The sequence below is a fragment of the Sorex fumeus genome, unplaced genomic scaffold, assembly GCF_029834395.1.
Source record: "Sorex fumeus unplaced genomic scaffold, SorFum_2.1 ptg000026l, whole genome shotgun sequence".
Taxonomy (NCBI): domain Eukaryota; kingdom Metazoa; phylum Chordata; class Mammalia; order Eulipotyphla; family Soricidae; genus Sorex; species Sorex fumeus.
In genome coordinates this window covers 7,342,256-7,362,388 of record NW_026606083.1, presented here as the reverse complement: position 1 = coordinate 7,362,388, position 20,133 = coordinate 7,342,256, and the positions used below count along the sequence as shown (strand labels likewise).

Below are 20,133 nucleotides of genomic sequence, written 5' to 3'. Positions count from 1 at the left end.
AAAAATTTTATTAGTGAGACACCATGAGGTGCAGTTGTAGACTTACAAATTTTTGTTCTTGGGTTTCAATTATACAATGATCAAACACCCATCCCTCCACCAGTGCCCTTTTCCCACCACCACGGATCCCAGTATCCCGCCCACCCCTCATTCCCCCCATCCTACCCTGCCTCTGTGGCAGGGCATTCCCTTTTGTTCTCTCTCTCCTATTGGGTGAACAATTTCAAACTCTTACTGTAGCAATAGACTTTTAGCTGAAGAGAAGGTTCCAAGTGGGGGCATTTTGGGGTATAACCCCCCCCCCACTCACACGCACAACAATTGTAAAATTAAATCTGCAAAGGCAAACAACACCCACTCCCCATTCTGGTGTTGGGACTTTCCTGCTTCTCACCTTGGTACAGGTGTGGTCTCCTTGCTTCCCTCTGGAGAAGCCTGTGTTGTTCATCAAACACCCCTCATCTCTCCTCTCCTCTCCCTCCTCTCTTCTCTCCTCTCTCTCCCTCTCCCTCTTCTTTCTGTCTTCTCTCTCCTCTCTTCCATCTCTCTCCTCTCTCACTCCCTCCTTTCTCTCCTCTTCTCTCTCTCCTTTCCTCTTCTCTCCCTCCTCTCTCTCCTCTTTTCTCCCTTCTCACTCCCTCTTCCTCTCCCTCTCCCTCTCTCTTTCTCTCCTCTGTCTCTCATCTTCTAAGTAAAGCAGTTTTACTTCACGATTTTTCTCCTGGAATTTCTTTTCTGTGATGGTTGATAATGGACTTGAGGCCCTGGGCAGAGGTCAGGACACATTTTTCTTTCCCTGCAAAGGGAAGCCCCTTTGTTCTACTCTGAGGCCATGGGCTTCCAAGTGCTCCTGTGTTGGACCAGTTCCTGTGCCATGAAGAGTAAGTGGTGCAACTTCACAGCTGCCCAGTGGGATGCCAGGGTCCATGCCATGCAGTCATTTATGTTGCTTAACCAGTTCACCCCCCTTGGAACTCCTCCCTGGGCAGCAGAATGGCGCACACAGGAAGGTGGTGGAGCTATGTCGAGGCTTCTCCTGCTCTCTTCCCTCTTCTCCCACTAATGTTATTTGGCGAATCAGCCAGGAGACCTACACTGGGGAACCTCTGAGTCCCCAAGATTGAAAGGTAACATCTTGGGGGTGGGGGAGAGGTACGGTTATGATTTTGGAAAGGCCTAAAAATGTCCATGGATTAAAAATCTTCAGCAAGATGAATCAATGTGGATATTGTGTATTGATTTGATTTTTTAAAAAAATTACTAATGTGTCCTGTCCATATTCCTGTTTCTTGAGATATTCTTCAAAAGCATCATTTTAGTGATTGATTGGAGTTTAATTATGTAAATTGCTCGAGGCCCTCCCGTTGTTCGTTGATTTGCTTGAGCAGGCCCAGTAATGTCTCCATTGGAGACTTTGTTGTTACTGTGTTTGGCATATCGAATACGTCACGGGGAGCTTGCCAGGCTCTGCCGTGCGGGTGAGATACTCTCGGTAGCTTGCCGGGCTCTCCGTGAGGGGCGGAGGAATCGAACTCGGGTCGGCCATGTTGGCTGCGTGCAAGGCAAACGCACTACCGCATTCTAAATATTAGGACACATAGATTTACCTCCTCAAATTGTACTATTGTAAGTATTACCATGGACTAAATAAACATCTCCACACAAATAACCTTGAATTAATTATTTCCTTAGTATAATTTTCTGAAAGTAGAATATCTGTATCCACTTGGCACCTTCCAGTTTCAAAGAACAGAGGCACATGCAGGGAACAAGCAATGAAGATTTGAGGCAAATATATAGTCAGGAAGGGGGAAATTTCCCCCTACCAATTCTTTGCTCTTCTCTGGATGGTTGTGTAATCACATAGACTTCAGGTAGATTAACAGGATGGAAAAGTGAACTATGTTAGTATGGGGAAAGTACCTAGAAGTGAATTTCACGTGGGCAGTTTAGGAAAACAAGAATATATAACTTGAGTCAAGATAGAAGAACTTGAGGACTTCAGGGTTGGGAGGAAATTTTCGGAGTGGGACCGGAGGAGGTGTATAAAGTTTGCCTAGTTCTTCAGTTAAGAGCCTCAGGATGATAACGATGGCCTTTGGGAGTAACTCTCTACCCGATTCCTCACAAAGAGACAGGAATTGTGGCTGATGAGTCTTCTAACTCGTGGCTGTCTTTGCCTTATAAGAATCCATATTCCAGATTGGTGCATTTTGGGCTTCTGGCACCTTTCCCACATCAGTGATCTTGGCTGACTCCGGATTAGCCAAGGAGTAGAATCACGATTCTCAGCTCCAGTTTCTCTCATGGAGATTTGACATTTGAAAAGAAGGGCAGAAGGGGAGAGTCAGCCGCTGGACATGCAGGTGAGCCTCTGAGGGGTCCCTGCCACACCCGATCTGCACCTCAGGACTGAGATGTTGAACAGTATCGTCTCTCGAGCTTCCTAAGCCCTTGCCTCCTGCCCGCTTCTTTCTGAAGTCAGTTCAGGGTTCTTGCAATCATGTCCACTAGAACCTGTTTCTGCAGGTTTGCTGGCCAGCAAACAAAGCCTTTAAGCTCACGCAGCATGTTTGCAGTTCTCAGAGTTCTCACATGTCAGCGGGAGGCTGGGGAGGCCTTTGGGGTCCCTGTGCCTGTCTCTTGTCCACCCACAGCACACTTGCCTCTTGCCCTTCCCTTTTTGCCGGCTGCACACAGGGTCCTTCCCTGCTTCCTCACCCCTTCTGCTCTGTGCCGCCTGTGGCTTTCTTCCAACTCTGTTTCTCTGCCGTTTTTCTGCAAGGCATGCATCTCTTCTCATGACGGCCATTGCAGACCCCTCAAGAACAGATTTTTCTTGCTTTCCCATGTGCGGCCACCTTTGGGAACACTTCCTTCCTACGTGGGACTTCCTTCCTGTGACTGGACAGCACCATCCCATCACAGGAAGCTGTCCCTGGCCCCATTCTGCCCAAATGTCTGTGTCCAGGATTATGTCACCTTTTGGCGACCTTAACCAGGAAATCTAGATTGTGTCTGTATAGTTGTATTTTTGCAAAATTGCAATTGTTTTTTGTCTGCAGAACTTGATCCAGAGGCTCTCTGTTTCAGCACTTTGTAGGACTTACTCAAAGTTCAACTTCCTATCAACTTCCTATCCTACTGGCCCTGGGTCAGTAGGATAATCTTCCTCTTAGAAACGCAGGAATGTTTGGGGAGAGAAAATCCACTTGTCCCATTCTGTTTGCCAAAGGGAGCTTGGCAGGGGTGATCTTTGAGGCCAAATGGCCAGTTCTCATTCAGACCTTTTTCTTCTTTGTCCCCAGCTCACCCCCGCCTGAGGAGGGTCCTTGAGGCCTGTGTGTGGGACTCTGCATTTTCTGGGCCATTAGAAATCATCAGGAAGCAAAGAGGGAACAGAGTGTCTCTTCCTTCATGGAAAAGGGCCAAAGCGGGGGTTTTTGTTTTCCCTCCTTGTTTGCTTATCACAGCCTTCTGGGGGCTGCTTGAGCTCTAGCCCTCACGTGCTCTGCAGCTTCACCCTGCATGCCCAGAGCTTGGCACAGGGGCCCTGTGTTGTCTTGAGAACGCAGGTTTCCTGTTTGCAAGAGTTTGGGAGACAAAGGGAGAGCATTCTTTCGTGGGGGGTGGAGTGGGGTCCGTTTGCCTGTCTGCACAGTGCCTGGGGGACGGCAGGGATGCTCCTGTCGCTTGCTCGAGGCTGCCAAGAGGCAACCACACTTGGATGCAGGGTGTGTTATCACTCAAGCATTTGGTGGTTTTGATTCCCCAACTCCCCAGGAGTTGGTGTCGGGACAGTGACCCTGCGTATCTGGAGCCCATACCTGTAGGAGGGAGATCCAAAACCAGGGAACTTCAATGCTGCAAACTTTTGCTTTGCCTAGGGCAGAAACTTAATGATTCCTGTCCATGCCAGAGGGAATGACTCAGGAGAGGGTGAGTGGTTATGTAAGAGCTGGGGGTGGTGTGAGGTGAAGGGCTGGGCAGAATACCAGTTGCCTGGCTTTTCAAAACAAACAGCAAAGAACGGCCCGAGTGTAGGCCCTCGAGAAGCTTGTGTAACTCCTGCTCCTGTCCCACCTGGGTTCACCGAGGAAACCTCTGCTCAGCCCAGAGAAGCTCCCAGAAGATTCTACGAGTGTTCAGGCCCTTGAGCTCCCACCTCTGCTCACACTCTCTCCCAATCCCTGCCCGCTGGGGTCAAGTTTGTAGATGAGGATGTCGGTTATGGAGATCATTCTAGTTCTGGAAGCTTCTCTTCCCACTGTGACCCATCCTGCCACCCAGCTGCCCTGAGACCAGAGAGGAATTCTTGGTTCTTAGTTCCCGGGGCTTCTCAGGTGCCCCATAGCGTGTGCCAGCGTGGGGTCTGAGAATCAGAAAAGTAAGGAACAAAATCCTGAAATCGCAGGCATGACCTTGAAAATGACCTGTGGTCAGGGTGCAAGGCCTCCGGAGGTCCGTACCTCTCTGGGCCAGCACTGCTGCAGCCCACCCTCCCCTGGTCTCCTGGACAGTGAGGCAGGGGCAGGGCTGGGAAGGAGAGCAGCTGAGAGTGGGTGTGACAGGTGTGCAGAGTTGTGCAGACGGAGGTCTCTGTCGTGTGCTCTCTGCTTTCCCTTGCACCTGGTAGGCTCCTTGGGTGCAGCTGGGGGGTGTGCTTCTCCAGAGGAGAGCTGCCCCTTCGGACTCAGTCGCCATCTCCAGGAGATGGGTCTAGGGCTCCTGGGGAGTGACCTTGCTCTGAAAGTGAGGCTGTGGAGACCACCAATCCACAGATCCCCCTGCAAGGAATCAAATATCTCCAGTCCACTGCTCCCACAGCACTAAATCCAGCCTCAGAAAAATGGTATTTTGGGGTGAGCCAGCCTGCTACGACTCCAGAAAGCACAGTTTCTCTGGCCCCACTTCGAACCCCTCACCCCATTTCTCCTAATCTTCTCACTGTCTGCTCTGTGGGACCATGTCTACTTACCTCCACACCCTGTGGCTCAAAGGCCCCTCCCCTCTCCCCTCCCCCACCCCTCACTGCCCCCTGTCCCCAGCCAGACTTCACCCCCTGGGCCCTGCCCAGCGCAGGCCGGCCCCCTTCTCCTTCCACTTTGTGTTTCAGGACAAGAGCCAAATGGCCGAGTCTGGTTGCTTAGGCTTGTCTGCTAGTGCCCCCCTCCCCTTCCTCTCTTGGTCTCTCTCCATCCCTCTCCTCTCTCTGTCTCTCTTTGTGTCTCTCTCTCTTCCTCTGTCTCTGTCTCTCTCCCTCTCTCTTCCTCTCTGTCTCTGTCTCTCTCTCTTCCTCTGTCTCTGTCTCTCTGTCCCTCTTCTTTTCTGTCTCTCTCCCTCTCTCTTCCTCTCTGTCTCTGTCTCTCTCTTCCTCTGTCTATGTCTCTCTCCCTCCCTCTCTCTCTGTCTCTCTCTCTTCCTCTGTCTGTCTGTCTCTGTCTCTGCCCCTCTTCCTCTCTCTGTCTACCTCTATCTCTATCAACCTCTCTTCCTCTCTATCTCTGTCTCTCTATGCCCTTGTCTATCTGTCTGTCTGTCTGTTTCTATCTCTCTCAATCTTCTTTGTCTTTGTCTCTCTCCCTCCCTCTTCTTCTCTCTGTGTCTCTCTTTCTCCCCCTCTCTACCTCTCTCCCTATCTCTGTCTCTCTCTCCCTCTCCCTCTCTTCCTCTCTCTCCTTCCTTATCTCACATGGCTTTCTCAATTCCCCCTGGAGAGGTAAACTGGCCTCTCGCAGTCCTGCCCCATCATCCACGTCCCTGACCTGGCATTGGGCAACTCCAGACTCCAGGCCCAGACCCACCCCTGCTGTCATCCTTCTGGCCTTCTGATCTTTCTATGTGGGATAAATCCAGGCATCAAGCCTGGCTGTGGGCCCCAGCCCTCCTCCTGCCGCTCTGCCGCTCTGTGAGTGTCCTGCCCACCTTCTTGCCTCAGCCCCTTTCCCATGCTGCCCTCCTCCTTGGACTCTCCCATCTTGTGCTGGGTAATGAACTCATTGAAGAGACCCTCGTACGGTGCCATGGGCCTGTGTCTTGCCCGTGGGAGCTACTGGCCGAGTGTGTGTGGGGTCGTGAGTGTGAGTCACTGTGGGAGCCCACGCAGGTCACTGTAGAAGTGCCTGCCCCACTCTGGGCTGGGTGGGCTCAGCCACGGCCTGTTCTCCCAGCATCCTGTGTGTGTGTCCCCCATGCTCGGGGCTTCATGCCAGCTTGTGGGATTGGTGACACCCAACAGGCATGGCTCAGCTGGTTCTCTGTGCAGATCTTGAAGGGGTGCAGCTAGGGTTCTGCTGACACCACGTGGGGGTGAACAGTACAAGCATGACTAAGGATATCAACCTGGCTGGTGCTCCCTGTGCTGCTTCAGCATGAGTGTGGCAGGGCTTGGGCCAACTCTTGTGGATATTTTATGATGGAAATGCATTTAACAAGTATTGAGCCACACCTGGTGTTGCTCGGGACTTACTGCTTGCTCTACGCTCAGGGATTTTCCTGGTAGTACTTGGGGTGGGCCAGGAATGCAAGCAGGATGAGTGCAAACAAGCATATAATCTCTGCCTGCCTGTTAGCCCTGAAAGGTGCCCCCTAGCCAGTGTGGCTGTTCCTTTCATGGAAGTTCAGCTTCATTAGTTAAGGACTTGGAGATGACACAACACATTTGGGGCCACAGGGAGACTGTGTGTGTGTGTGTGTGTGTGTGTGTGTGTGTGTGTGACACAATGGGGATGTGGGGCAGGGGCTGGCATAGATAAGCACAGCACATGGCTGTAGGGTCTTGGTCTAGGATGTCACAGGGGAGTGTGTTGCTGAGTTCACAACCAAGGAGCTGGAGTCCAGAGCTTGAGGGGAGGGAGGGAGGAAGAGCACACATGAGTGGAGCCTGGGTGGCCTTAGTCCAGGTCCAGGCTGAGCAGGGGCACCTGCACTGTCTCGCCCTGTTATTGGCATGAAGGTGGCTGCCCTCTGTGCAGGGGGCCCAGGACACTAACAGGGCCACTGAACATGGCCAATGGACAAGGCCAGCACTTGCTACCAGCCACAGGAGGGGCTGAGTAAGTTAGGAACCAGCTTCCTTCCGGATTGGCTCTAGATACTGCTGTCCCCATGCCAATCATACAGGGGAACACGCTCAGTATCCCGGTATGGGGGTAGTCCTGGTGTAGGAGGGTCCTGGTATAGGAGGGTCCCAGTGTAGGAAGGTTCCGTGTGGAGGGTCCCAGTGTAGGAGGGTCCCAGTGTAGGAGGGTCCCTTGTGGAGGGTCCTTAGGGCTGACCCATCTGCTGTGGGGGACGTGTGAGTGCACTGTGCTGGCCAAAGGAGGGGACCTGCCTGATCTGCAGAGGCTGTGAGGGGCACCTGGTGGGGGCAGAGCTCATCCTTGAGGACAAGAGCGCTCAGAGGGGCCCAGGCCAAGCTGCTTCCCACGAAGAAGTGGGAGCCCACGGGGCCAACACAGGGCCTGGGCCTTCGAGCTCCTCAGGCCACTGTACTTCCTGCCAGGAAGATTCTAAGCCCAGCTCGGGGCTCTGCAGCAGGTGCTCAGGCAGGCCCCGGGGCGTTTGTGCGGGTGGGCTCAGCCCAAGGGGCGTCCTGGGCTTGCCCATTATAAGCCTCAACTTTCCGTGGGTGTCTGAGGAGGCAGCAGGGACAGTGGCCAAGCTCTGTGCCATGACCGCCGAGAAAGGTCCATGCAGGTTGGTTGCCACCAGTGGCCACATAAGGTCTGTCCCCTCCCACCAGTGCTGGGCCGTGGGTGGGGGTGGGGTGAGAGGCCCCTGCAGCTCCCTGTGGACACAGGGGACGCCCAGAAACTGTAGTGCCTGGCCCAGTTTCACTTTGGAATCCTTGGCATCATGCCCCGGCCCGCCTATTTGTTAGGGGGGAATAAGAACCCCGACACTTGCCAGTGAAGGACTTTGGACTCTGGGTTTGGTCAGAGGAAGCACCTCAGAAAGCAGCACTGTGTGGAATGGACCTCAAGGGGAGTCGGAGCGTGAAGCTGAGTGACGGGAACTACATGCCAGTGCTGGGGCTTGGCACCTACGCCTCTCCCGATGTGAGTGGGACGGGGACACAGGGCTGGCCCGAGGGCTTCCTGCAAACAGGACTCAGCGCTGGCACACAGGGGCGGAGGGTGCCTTGAGGCTGCCCAGGGCACACCAGATGCCCAGGACACCAGCAGGGCTGCATGGGACATGGTGATCCTGGCAGTCCCCGAGTTTTTTTTGTCACTCAGCTGCTTCCCGGGTGACCTGGGGCTCTACTAACCCATGAGTGTTGGAGGCCACAATTGCCAGGGTGTCTGTGGGGTGCATGAGGGGACGGTTATCCGGTGCTGCCCCGTCACGTAGGGGATTCATGAGGATGCTGGATGCACTGCTCTCCAGAATGCTGCTTTCTTTTTTATTTGTTTTGTTTGGTTTGGGTCCACACCCTGTGTTGCTCAGGGGCCACTCCTGGCTGTGCGCAGGGACCATATTTAATGTCGTGGACCGAAGCTGAGTGCCTTTGCCCTGGGGTCCTGCCTGCCCCTAAGTACTGTGGAAGGAGGCTTACCAACGCTGACCTGTTTGAAGCAGGATGTCCAGCCGCTGACTTGTGGACACAGTAGTAGTCACTGTGATGCTGAGAGATCTTTATTGTTATCATTCATATGATTGGGCTATTATACATAAAGCAATAAACACAGATAAATATTAATAATGTTCCTATCTTCATATATTATTATCGTCACTCTGATCATTTTGGTCAACTCACATGGACTGAATCCTACCAGTGACCCTAAGGCTTTGCACAGAGATGGGTTTTTGTTTCTTTGTTTTTGGGCCACACCTAGCAGTTCATATCTCCCTCCTGGTTTTGTGCTTGAGGATCATTCCTAGAAGGGCTGGGGCTGGAACCCAGTCAGCCATGTACAAGGCCGGTCCCCACCTGCTGTCCTGCTGCTCTGATTTCCGGCCCAGATCTTTCATTCCTCTTCCTTTGTGCCCAGCATATGTCCTGTCCTTCCTCCAGTCCCCTCAGAGAGTGGCCAGTCGCCAGTCTCTCTGTGCTTCTTTGGTCCCTGGAGGGCCCGAGGCCCCTGGAGCTTGCTCGCCAGAGAATAGAGATTTAAATAACAAATATTTACCAGGCAAAATGCACTGGTTGTGCCAGGGGAGCCAAGGAAACAGCCTTTGGGCACCCGCTCCGCTTCTCTCATCCTGGTCCTGATGTTCCCACAGGGCTGAGAGGCTGGACCTGGGACAGGGCAGGTAACCCCTGTAGCCCCGGGCAGACTGATCTGTGCAGACCCTCGCTGCCCCTCCGGGTCAGGAACTGTGAGTGTGGGGGAGGTCATGGTCCCCGTGAATCGCATGGCTTCTGCCCGTCTCATCACTACGTCCTGGCCTGTGACTTGTCCTCCCCCTTCTCAGGGACCCCAGCACCCAGGGTCGCCCACAGGCCCTGGTGGGGAAACCAGCGTGTGGGATGGGTCTCCTCAGGGCTGAGGCGGGTCTCCGAACAGAAGCCCCTGGTGTTTCTGGGGCAGAAGCCGCAGGACACCTTTGTTCTCTGGGGTCCAAGCAACCGGGGGCAGTCAACATCTCTCAGAGGGAATCCTGGGGCACCAGCCACGCCCAGCCTGGCCCCAGCTGCAGTTCTCCTGTGGGAGGGGGGAGTTTGTGGGGACCCCATGGGCCGGCCCTGGGCTTTGAGGAGGTGGAGACTCTGACTGCCCCGGCACCAGCTCCCTCCCCGGGGTTAAAATAGTCACCCCTAGTGCAGGAGAAAGGGAGTGTGAGGGCAGGGAGGAGGAGCTGCAGAGGCTGGAGGGCCTCAGGGAGGAGGTGACAGGGGGCCCACAGGCATTCCCTGAGAGGAGCTGGGGGAACCACTCCCCCTGAGCCAGGAGGTCAACTGTCTTCCTCACTTGTATTTTGAAGGTTCCAAAGAGCAAAGCCCGTGAGGCCACCGAAGTGGCCATTGACGTTGGCTACCGGCACATAGATGCTGCCTACTTATACCAGAACGAGGAGGAGGTAGGAGAGGCGATGCGTAAGAAGATGGCTGATGGCACTGTGAAGAGGGAGGACTTGTTCTACACCACCAAGGTATGCGGGGCTGGCTTGCTACCCCAGAGGGCGCCCCCAGGCAGTATGGGTGTGAGTGTCTGTTCCCTCCAGCGTGGCCGAGGCCTTTGGAGAGGGAAGGACCTGCCTGGTGGTGTAAATCGTGTTGGTGTAAATCGTGTTGGTGTAAATTGTGATGGTGTAAATCGTGTTGGCGAGGGCCCAGGATGGGGTCTGTTATGTGGGAATGCAGCTGCAGTTGGCCCCTGGTCTAGCCTGCCTTCTGGGGTTCAGTGCTTGGGGACTCCCCCCGGTGTGTGCACGGGGACCAAGAGGTCAGTGGAACCCAGGGACCCTGCACATGACTTATATGCTTTAATCTTTGAAATTGTCTCCTGGGTCCTAATGTTCATACTTTGAATGTTTTGACTGAATTTATTTGCCAAATGTGTAAAACTAGAAACTACTGATAGTTCTTTGGACACTGCAGATCTGGGGAACTTTTTTCCGACCTGAATTGGTTCGTCAGTGCCTGGACCGATCCTTGAAGAAGCTCAAACTGGACTACGTGGACCTTGTCATCCTTCACATTCCTGTCGCCCTGCAGGTAGCCCACTCTGGGAGGAGACTTCACCCTGCTCTGGCCGCACGGCTGCTGTTGGGTGGGGGCCCAGGAGGTGGATGTGGGTGATGGGACATTTTCTGCTTCTCTTGAGACACCTGTCTACCTGCGTTTTTATTCCCTGTCCCAGGCTTTAGAGAACTGAAATCAGGGATGACATATATACACGTATGCACATGTACATATATGTGCACACACATACACACACTCATACACATACACACGTATGCACACATACAAACATGTATACACACAGACACACATGTGTACCTATACACACACTCACACACACATACACATATACGTGCACCCACACATGTCCTCTGTGCGGTGGCTGAGATGTGAAACCGCTGTGAGACATCTCCTCTGCCCTGTCTCTGTCCGCAGCCAGGAGAGGAACTCCTGCCCACGGATGCCAGTGGGAAGATGCTCCACGACACCGTGGACCTGCGTCAGACGTGGGAGGTACGTGCAGCCTGCAACGAGGGATGCCTGCCCCCAGATCTCTGGAAAGGAGAGTTTGTCGCTGAGGCTCTAGCCTCGAGTCTGCCCCTGCTCCGGGGTTCTCGTCTGCCAGTGGTGGAGTGTAAGGTTTGCCCAGTCTCGGTTGCCAGCTGATCTTCAGGGGGCCACAGTGGGCTTTCTTGAGCCCCTGCTTTAGTGGGATTGGGTGAGACACACAGGGCAGTAGGGGTCAGGCCAGGGGATTCTGGCATACCTACATGGGGAAGGGGCTGTGACTTCAGCGGAGGGGAGGGAGTATTGGGGTGAAGCATCAAAGAACCTGTCCAGGCCTCCTCCATCCTGGGGCAGGCACATGCCCACTGCGGACACATCCCACTCTCTCTCTCTTGGCCCATTGCTGGTGCCTGTCAAGGAACTTCCACAGGACAGGAGAAGGCCCAAGGGGTTGAGGACGCGCCTGACCTGGGGAAGTTCCGTCCTGGACCTGTGTGAGCCCCGAGCACCTCCTGAGGGCCCCATAAACCAGGGACAATCCCCAGACATGGACACGACTGGGGTGCGGGGAGAGACGCAGCCCTGACGGCAGTGACCCAGCTGTGGAAAGGGGGCTCCTGGGGACATGGTCTCAGGGGACCCTGTCACGGGGCGCGGGCAGATGACAGGGCTTCCTGTGCACCGTCCCCAGGCCCTGGAGAGCTGCAAAGACGCAGGGCTGACCAGGTCCATCGGCGTGTCCAACTTCAACCGCAAACAGCTGGAGATGATCCTCAGCAAGCCGGGGCTCAAGTACAAGCCCGTGTGTAACCAGGTGAGCCGAGGGTGGGCCCCATTTGCCCCCTGCTCCCTCCCAGCTCCCACTGTCCCCAGGGGTCCTGACTGCAGAGATGACCGAGCGGGCAGGGAGGGCGGATGGGGGCAGAGCCCTCTCCTGGGTGGGCACGCAGGAGCCTGTGGACATGTCCTAGGAGGAGCCTTGCCCAGGGCCTGTGTCTGGAGACCCCCCAGGAGTTGGAGGGGGTCTTGTCCCTGTCTGTGCTAGCCAACTGTGCTCCCGAAGCTGGACGGTCAGTCTTGGGAGAGCTCAAAGCTCGCAAGGCCAGGGAGAGGCAGGGTCTGGCCAGAGGCCCATCAGCGTTACCTGCCAGGCTGAGAGCTGGGAGCCAGGGGTGTCTGAGAGTCTGATCGACTGAGTGAGCCAAGGGGCCTGTGTGAGCAGCCGGACAGTCCCTGGGTCAGTGCCGGGGACTCAGTGCAACCCTGCAGGAGCTGTTGGGGGAGAGAAATTTAATCTCAAGTATTTAACTCATGTTTCTAAAATATAGATGTTTTAAGAAACATAGCTGTAATAACATTATACCATTATAACATCTAGCAAAGCTTTATTTATTTTTTATTTATTTTTGCTTTTTGGGTCATACCCAGTGATGCCCAGGGGTTATTCCTGGCTCTGTACTCAGGAATTACTCCTGGCGGTGCTTGGGGGACCATATGGGATGCCGGAGATCGAACCCAGGTCAGCCGTGTGCAAGGCAAACACCCTACCTGCTGTGCTATTGCTCCAGCCTCCCTAGCAAAGCTTTAAAACATTTATTTATTTTTAGATAATGTGATTTACAAAGTTGCTCATAATAGAGTTGTTTTGGATACACAATGTTCCAACACCAATCCCTCCATCAGAGTTCCATGCTCCCTTCACCTCTCAGCCTGCTGCCTCACCAGGCATATAACAAATTTATTTCATATTGCTTACTCCAACATAACTTAAAAGAATGACAAATGTAATTATTAGAAAACAAATCAACAAGCCTTTTTTGGTGTGGTTGATTGTTGTATGATTTTAACCTGCGTCAATAAAAATTCAATTTATGGGCTGGAGTGGTAGTACAGCAGGAAGGGCGTTTGCCTTGCATGCAGCCAACCTGGGTTTGATTCCCATATAGTACCCTGAGCACCACTAGGCGTAATTTCTGAGTGTAGATCCAGGAGTAACCCCTGTGCATTGCCAGTGTGACCCAAAAAGAAAAAAAATTCAAATTATTTAACACAACATAATATTATGCCTATTGTCACTTACACAAATAAGTTTTTAACCCTGGCATCTAAAATACATTGCATTAAATTTTATTTTGTGCTTGAATCTTATGTAGTAATTATCATATCTTCGACCTATCAGAAATGAAACTTTAAAAAAATTATCTACTAATACATTTTAGAATTTAAATGAGATAGGTGAAACCTAAACTATCAAATTTAGTAAGAATGAACAGAAGAAAGTTTAAACATGAAAAATCTGAACAGGCCTCTATAAATACAAATGTTTACCCTAAGAATGCAAATATTGGCTTTTTATTAGGGAACACTAAATTATTGATACTGCTTAATATAGTACCTGAGTATGGTAATTAGTATACAGTAAATAATATAGTATTATAAGTAAAAATTGCAGTAAAAATCTCTATGCATGCAAGAAACACTGATCAGACATAGAACAATCAATGTAAGTGGGATTTCATTCATTATTGAAAATGTATAAAAAGCCCTTAGCAAGTTGTGTAAACAAACATTTCCAAACAGCGCAGGGAGCCCCTGAGTTCCATGAGTGGCAGGCCCAGGGCCACGTCTGGGAAACCTGTCCTGCCTTTCAAGAAGCTCCTTTAGTGCTTCTTGTAAAACTGGGTCTGAGGCTCTGAATCCCTCAGCCATTGCTTTTCTGTGCCGTCCCTTCACCTCTGAGTGAGGATTGAGTGCAGAGGCTGTCCGTGGTGAGGTTTCCATCCCTTGTGTTTTGTCCTCTATCCCGCGAACTCCTCAGGCGCAGAGTCCCATCTGATAGATCCCAGAAGCTCACAGGTTTTCCTTCATATGGCAATTCCCTTTTTGGATCTTGATGCATTCTCTACTCTGTCTCTAGTTTTGGCTTCTATCATTCTGAGCATTATGTGTCTTGGAGTTTTCCTAGTTGAATCTATTTTCACTGGAACTCTACTGACCTCTTGTATTTGGTTGCCTGAATTCTACAAGTCTAGGTAATTCTTATCTATGATTTCTTTCTTTCTTTTTTATTTATTTATTTATTTTATTATTATTATTTTTTTTTGGGTCACACCAGCGATGCTCAGGGATGACTCCTGCCTCTGCACCCAGGAACTACTCTTGGCAATGACTGGGGACTCATATGGGATGCCAGGGATTGAACCCTGGTCAGCCACGTGCAAGGCAAACACCCTCCCCACTGTACTCTCATTCCAATTATCTATGATGCCTTTAACTATTGGTTCTTCATCAAATTCACCTTTCTGGTCCCCAGGGAGCCCACTGATTCTTCTATTGTCCCTCCTGAGCTGTTCCATATGTCTCTGGTGCACTGCTCATGTCTTTACAGACTTCCCTAATCTTCTGGTGTTTTCTAGAGTGTTCTCCATTTCACCTGGGAGCTTCTCGGTTTCTTTCCTCAGTCGCCGTGATTCTACCACAGAGATAGTGAGTCTGGTAGCCTCTGCCATCTACTGGGTTTCTGTTGGCAGTTTTCTCATTTCAAGAGCACAATTGCCAAGCAGTTTCCTAGGCTTCATGGATGACGCATGCAAGCGTTTCTGGGAGCGCATTAAACACTGTCTGGGCATGAACAAAGCTGCTTGGTGTCTTATGCCTTCTGGTTATTGTTTCCCTCACGAAACTAGGTGGGCGTCTGTTTTCCCCGCTTGTTTCCTGGCGTTTGCAGAGTTGGGGTGGGTCTTTGTGGTCAGACCCAGTAGAGAAGGTGCTGAAGGATTAAGATGGGCCCTGCTCTTCCCTTGCTGCCCATTTTCAGTGGCTGTGGTGTGGGTCTGTTAACATGGCAGACGTCGGCCATGGAGATTGCTGGACCTAGGTCAAAAGTAGGGACTCTTCTTCCCATCAGCCAGAGATTAATCTTACCTGCAAGCGTAGACAAGCAAACGGGCTTTGCCTGCAGTGTTTCCTTACCAACACCATACAAGGATTAAATCATTGCTGTCTTTGTTTGATTTTCTAGCTGTTATTCACAGGGGGTATGAAATAAGGTCCAAACATTACAGCTGTTTAATCACTTGAAATATCTTTAATTTATACGTGCCGTTTCTCTTTTCTTCTCTTCTTCTGACTCTCATCTTTATCTCTGCTTTCACCTCTTCTCCCTCCACCTTCTCTTGCTTCTGATCTCTCCTCAAATTTACTTGTAAAGGAAACCCAACCTTTCCTTCTTAATTCTTCAACTACATTGAAATTATTCTCATTGATCCCAGAGACATTCCTGTAGTTGGAGGTTAGATCTGAAGATTTGACCACATTGGTACATTATCATGGTTCCTGAGTCGTGACGAGAAGCACATTTCTTAGCTGTGCCGTTGCTGTGATCGCTAAGGGCCAACTGTCATCATTGTCAGCAGGAGGCCTTCCCAGGAATCTTGGCACCCGCTGTCCCTATTTCCATGGGGTCAGGTGTTCTGGGTTCAAACTGTGGCTTTTCTGCCAGCACTGAGCCAGCTGGGTGTCTCAGCACCTTGGTCTCTGTCAACAGGGGTGTAGGTGTCCCAAACACCAATGAAGACCAGAAGAAACCAGTTTCCTCAGGTCTGACACTGGCACTCTTGGCTGGCCTGTGAGAGGGTCTATGGGAAGGACATGCCCTAACAAGCTCCCCATCTGCTCCTGACGCTGGAGAGCTTCCTCGGGGCCTGAGTCTGTGTTCTTGGTCCTGCAGGTGGAGTGTCACCCCTACCTGAACCAGCAGAAGCTGTTGGACTTCTGCAGGGCCAGAGACATCGTCCTTGTGGCCTACAGCGCCCTGGGGTCCCACAGGGACCCTCGATGGTAATGAAGGGTCTCTGTTTACCTAGTAATTAAGCAATCTATTGACAATGAAACAGTTTTAGCATTTCTAATAGACTTTTTAAATCTCTGCCATCAGTTTCATGAAGCACTCTCCATCAGTTCATCCTTCTTTGGTCCATGAATCAGTCTGCTCAGATTCATATTTTTTGGTCACTATTGTCATGCAGAGCACAGCCAGCCAACCCGGGCAGCACTGTGGTGCCAGAGATGGACTCCGGGGCCTAGGTCATACAAGGGATGCCCAAGAGCATTGTGTCCCCCGAACATCTGTTATTTGCTAAATGAGCCTAGATTGCATCTCATCCAGCTGGGCGTGAGGTCATTGTAACTGTCCCTGTTTAACCATGGGTGGATGATGTGACTGCCCACTGGTGAAAACAGAACATCCACCCCCTAGTCCCCTCACAGAAGTTCTCGCTCAGCAGAACCCTTTCGCTGCTTCTATTGCCACTTCAGTGTCTGTAGGTTGCAGTGCTCATCTACAGAAGAAGTCATAAAACAGTCTTCACGGCAGCGAAGCATGTGGCTCTGAGGCCGCCGTCAGGCCCAGGATGGGCTCTTGACATTCAAGCATCCCTTTCTCCTGCTGTGTGATTTTGTGGGTGCATCAGATTGCTCCCCCATTTGCTTGGTAACAAAAGTTGTCATTTCCATTTTGGTGCGATGCAAAATGAATCTCCGTGAATACTCAGGAATTTCCAGCCTTACGTCAGAGTAGATGTTCCCGCCTCTCAGCTCTCCAGGGAACCTGAGGGCCAGGAACGTCACCCACATGCTTCACATCACGTGTTTGGGTTTTGTTTTTAGGATCCCCCAAGACAGTCCATATCTCCTGGAGGAGCCAGTCCTGAGGGCCATCGCCAAGAAACACGGCCGCAGCCCGGGGCAGGTGGCCCTGCGTTACCAGCTGCAGCGGGGGGCGGTGGTGCTGGCCAAGAGCTTCAGTGAGAAGAGGATCAAGGAGAACTTCCAGGTATGGGTGCGGTGGCCAGGGTGATGAGGGTGACAAGTCACCGACTTTCACCTGTGAGCCGGCACCCACACACCCACTCCTCACGTCTCTCCCTGCTGTCCAAGGGCCCAGCCTCAGTGGCACAGGACACTCCCAGACACAAGTTGGGGCCTTGGGCTGGCTCTGTTACCTCCTGGGTGTGATGTGAGCAAAATTAGCTCTGTGAATGTCAGGCTTGGGGCCCTTCTGTACACAGCCACTAGGAAACCTTGGTTCTCTTCCTCCCTTCCCTACCCCGTGATGCTCTGTTTGCACCTGGAGCCATGGGGTCTGGCCTTTGGGAGGGGACGCCCAGCCCCACCTCGGGCCTCAGTGCTTTTTGGCTCCCCAGCATCTCCTCTTGAAACTGAATCTGAGGGGGAGGTGTCGGGAGCTCTCCAGCCTGACCTGGTGCAGTGCCATGGTGCTCACTGTCCCCACACAGAACCTGGAAGGCCGGGGTGGGAAGGAGGATCACAGGGGAGGGGTCTCCAGAGTCCTCTCCTCTCCCCGGGCCTCCTACGGACAGTGCTCACTGCCGGGGTTTCCTGCGAACCTGGACACACTTGGAGAGCCTGTGTCCACTGATGGCAGCCTGAGAGGTCAGTATCAGTTTAAAGTTTGCAGAATGGGACCCATGACAATTAGTCCTAGAGCGCACGTTCCTGGCCTTGAAGCTCTGGGCTTTCATCATTCGATCCACGGAGACATATGAAGGCAACTCAGGGAGAGGAAAGGCCAACTTCTGTTTTGGCTCAGGCTGACATGTTTCTTCAGAGCCCATGGCACCCTGACCTGCCTGCAGCACTTGAAGGAAACAGCAGAGGGACAGACAGGTGACAGCAAGAGCACCGTTGTGCTCTCCATGAGGCTGTCCAATGGATCAATCTCTCTGCTCCCCACTTCAGTGTTTCTTGCCGGTGTCTGCCCGCTTGATGCTAATGGCATCTCCATCAGGACCATGAATGTCAAGTAGAAACTAATCTGGACTGAGGACGTCACTCAGAGAGGCTGACAGGAAGATCAGTGATTTTCCCGAGACTGGCAGTTATAGAGAGACCGTCCAGGCTGTCTGTTGTCTCATCTCAAGCTTGCTCAAGATACAAGGCTCATCCAACTCCTGGGGTTCTGCAGGAAGGAGGGACCCCACATGTGCAACAGTGGTTTTGTTCAGTCGACCTTGCTGTTCCTCTGAGAAGGACAAAGAAAGGTTCCCTGGATTCACAGCAATCTGCCTGGAAAGAGTTGTTTGGCTGAGACCTGAGGCTTCCTTCAGTGAAATGTAGATAGTCAAAGAGGGGGCATCCCGGCGGGGGGACCCAAGGCAGAGGGATGAGCAACACACATGGGACTGGTGCCAGACCCCACCCTCTGTGTCTGCAGGAGCCCTGTCCTGAGGAGAGACTGCTTGCTGGGTGCTGGGTGACTTCCAGCACATTCTTTCTTTTCTGCAGGTGTTTGACTTTGAACTGACCCCGGAGGACATGAAAGCTATTGACGGACTCAACAATAACTTTCGCTATTTCAAAATGGACTTGTGAGTGTGAAGTGATGATTCTCCTGGGGAGTTCGGGGAGTTGGAGGTTTAGCGGGACAGGCTTTGTAGTGTCAGAGGCTTGGAACTGAGCTTCTGGACTCCGCAGACCTGATGTCCATCCCAGGGAGCAGGGTCGATAGCAGTGGGGGACTGGGCCCAGAAGCCACCGCAAAATGCCCTGGTCAGCTCTGAGAAATCACTGTCGTGGCCTGATCCCAGACTTTGTGTCTGGGGACCCGCTCCCTGATTCTGTCTCACACAGAAAGATCACCCCAGGGACTGAAGGACAGCTGGGGGACAGGTCAGGGCATCCCAAAGGAGAGATATGTAGAAGGAGGCAGAGGAGAGAGCCGACTACAGAGTGACAGAGAAGGAACATTTCAAGGGGAGGAACTGCACGCCCCCTGGCGTCCCCTGTGGGGGTGTTTCCAGGGGGTAACCCAAATCCCCTAGAGTGGCCCATGGGGCTAGGTTTTCATTGGGGAGGGGAGAAAGTGCAGGGCGGGCTCATGGGCCTCCTTCTCTTGTCGGGACAGTGTGACCCGGGAGGAAGCGCATCAGTCCCGGGCTGGAGCTCTTCAGCCTCGGTCAGACCCCTGGGCCCAGCAGCGTCCGGAGCTGAGCAGCATTTAGCAGTGCTCTGGGGTTGGACAGGTGTTTGGGGACTTCCCCTGCCCAGGAGTAGGAGACTGGGGGATCCTGACCAACCCCTCCCCAGCCATGACAACGAGAAGGCGGCCACCACACTAACCCGGGCTTCTCCTTCCCCACAGTGGGATTGGCCACCCCAACTACCCGTTTGCTGACGAGTACTGAGCGAGAGTGCCATCTGACACCGTTCCTCAGCTGAATGTGGTAGGGGGGACCCATGTGCATGGCTGATGGGGGTGCACTTGCGGCTCAGCCCAGCCGCTCCTGACAGGCCTGTTTTTCCCAGGGAAATAATAAAGACTCAGATTGAGGGGTTGTGTCTCGATTATTCAGTCACAGGTTATTCACAGACCAATTACATTTAATTTGGAAGTAAAAGGGTAAGAATTAGACTGAAACAACTTTCAACTTACCTATTAAAACTGCGTCACTGGGGGACATTTTCTTCATGATTTTCCCTGTTTTTCCTTCTTGCTTTATTGATGAGCTCTCAGTTTCCAGTTCCATGAATAAAAGGAGCTGTAATATGCCCGTGGAAACACTTCTGTAGAGGGTTTGCTCCTTCAGAAGTTTCTTTTTATCTTCTTGTACTGATGTCACCGGCTTACAATTCTGTGTGTCAAGTGCGCTGTTTCTGCCTGTGAGGGCCACAGGCTGTGTGAAACTCTCCAGCCACCCACCACTTACTCTCTTGTGCCCGGTTCAGTTGCTGGCCTGAGAGTGGTTTTGTTTCTTTGTTTGAGTTTGTCATTTTTGTTCCGTGTATGTATGAAGCATCCCAGAGTCATCTCTCATTGACCACTATTTCCTGAGCATAATCGCCTCCAGGTCTCTCCATGCTGGTGCAAAGTGTTCCATCTTGTTTTGGGCTGAGTCATGTTCCTCTCTGGGGTTCTCAGTTGCTCTCTCAGTGGGTACTTGCTTATCTTTTTGGCTTCTACAAAGCTTGACAAAAGT

At 52.2% G+C, this 20,133-nt stretch overlaps 1 protein-coding gene across 1 annotated transcript; it reads left to right on the top strand.

Moving 5' to 3' along the window:
- The first annotated feature begins 7,863 nt into the window (after nt 1-7,863).
- Nucleotides 7,864-19,657, top strand: LOC130024072 (aldo-keto reductase family 1 member C15-like). The gene is made up of 9 exons (XM_056114716.1): nt 7,864-8,060; nt 9,931-10,098; nt 10,547-10,663; nt 11,066-11,143; nt 11,829-11,951; nt 15,867-15,976; nt 16,805-16,970; nt 18,443-18,525; nt 19,299-19,657. The coding sequence occupies exons 1-9, from the start codon at nt 7,974-7,976 to the stop codon at nt 19,339-19,341; spliced, it is 975 nt and encodes a 324-aa protein (XP_055970691.1). The 5' UTR covers nt 7,864-7,973; the 3' UTR covers nt 19,342-19,657.
- The last annotated feature ends 476 nt before the right edge of the window (nt 19,658-20,133 follow it).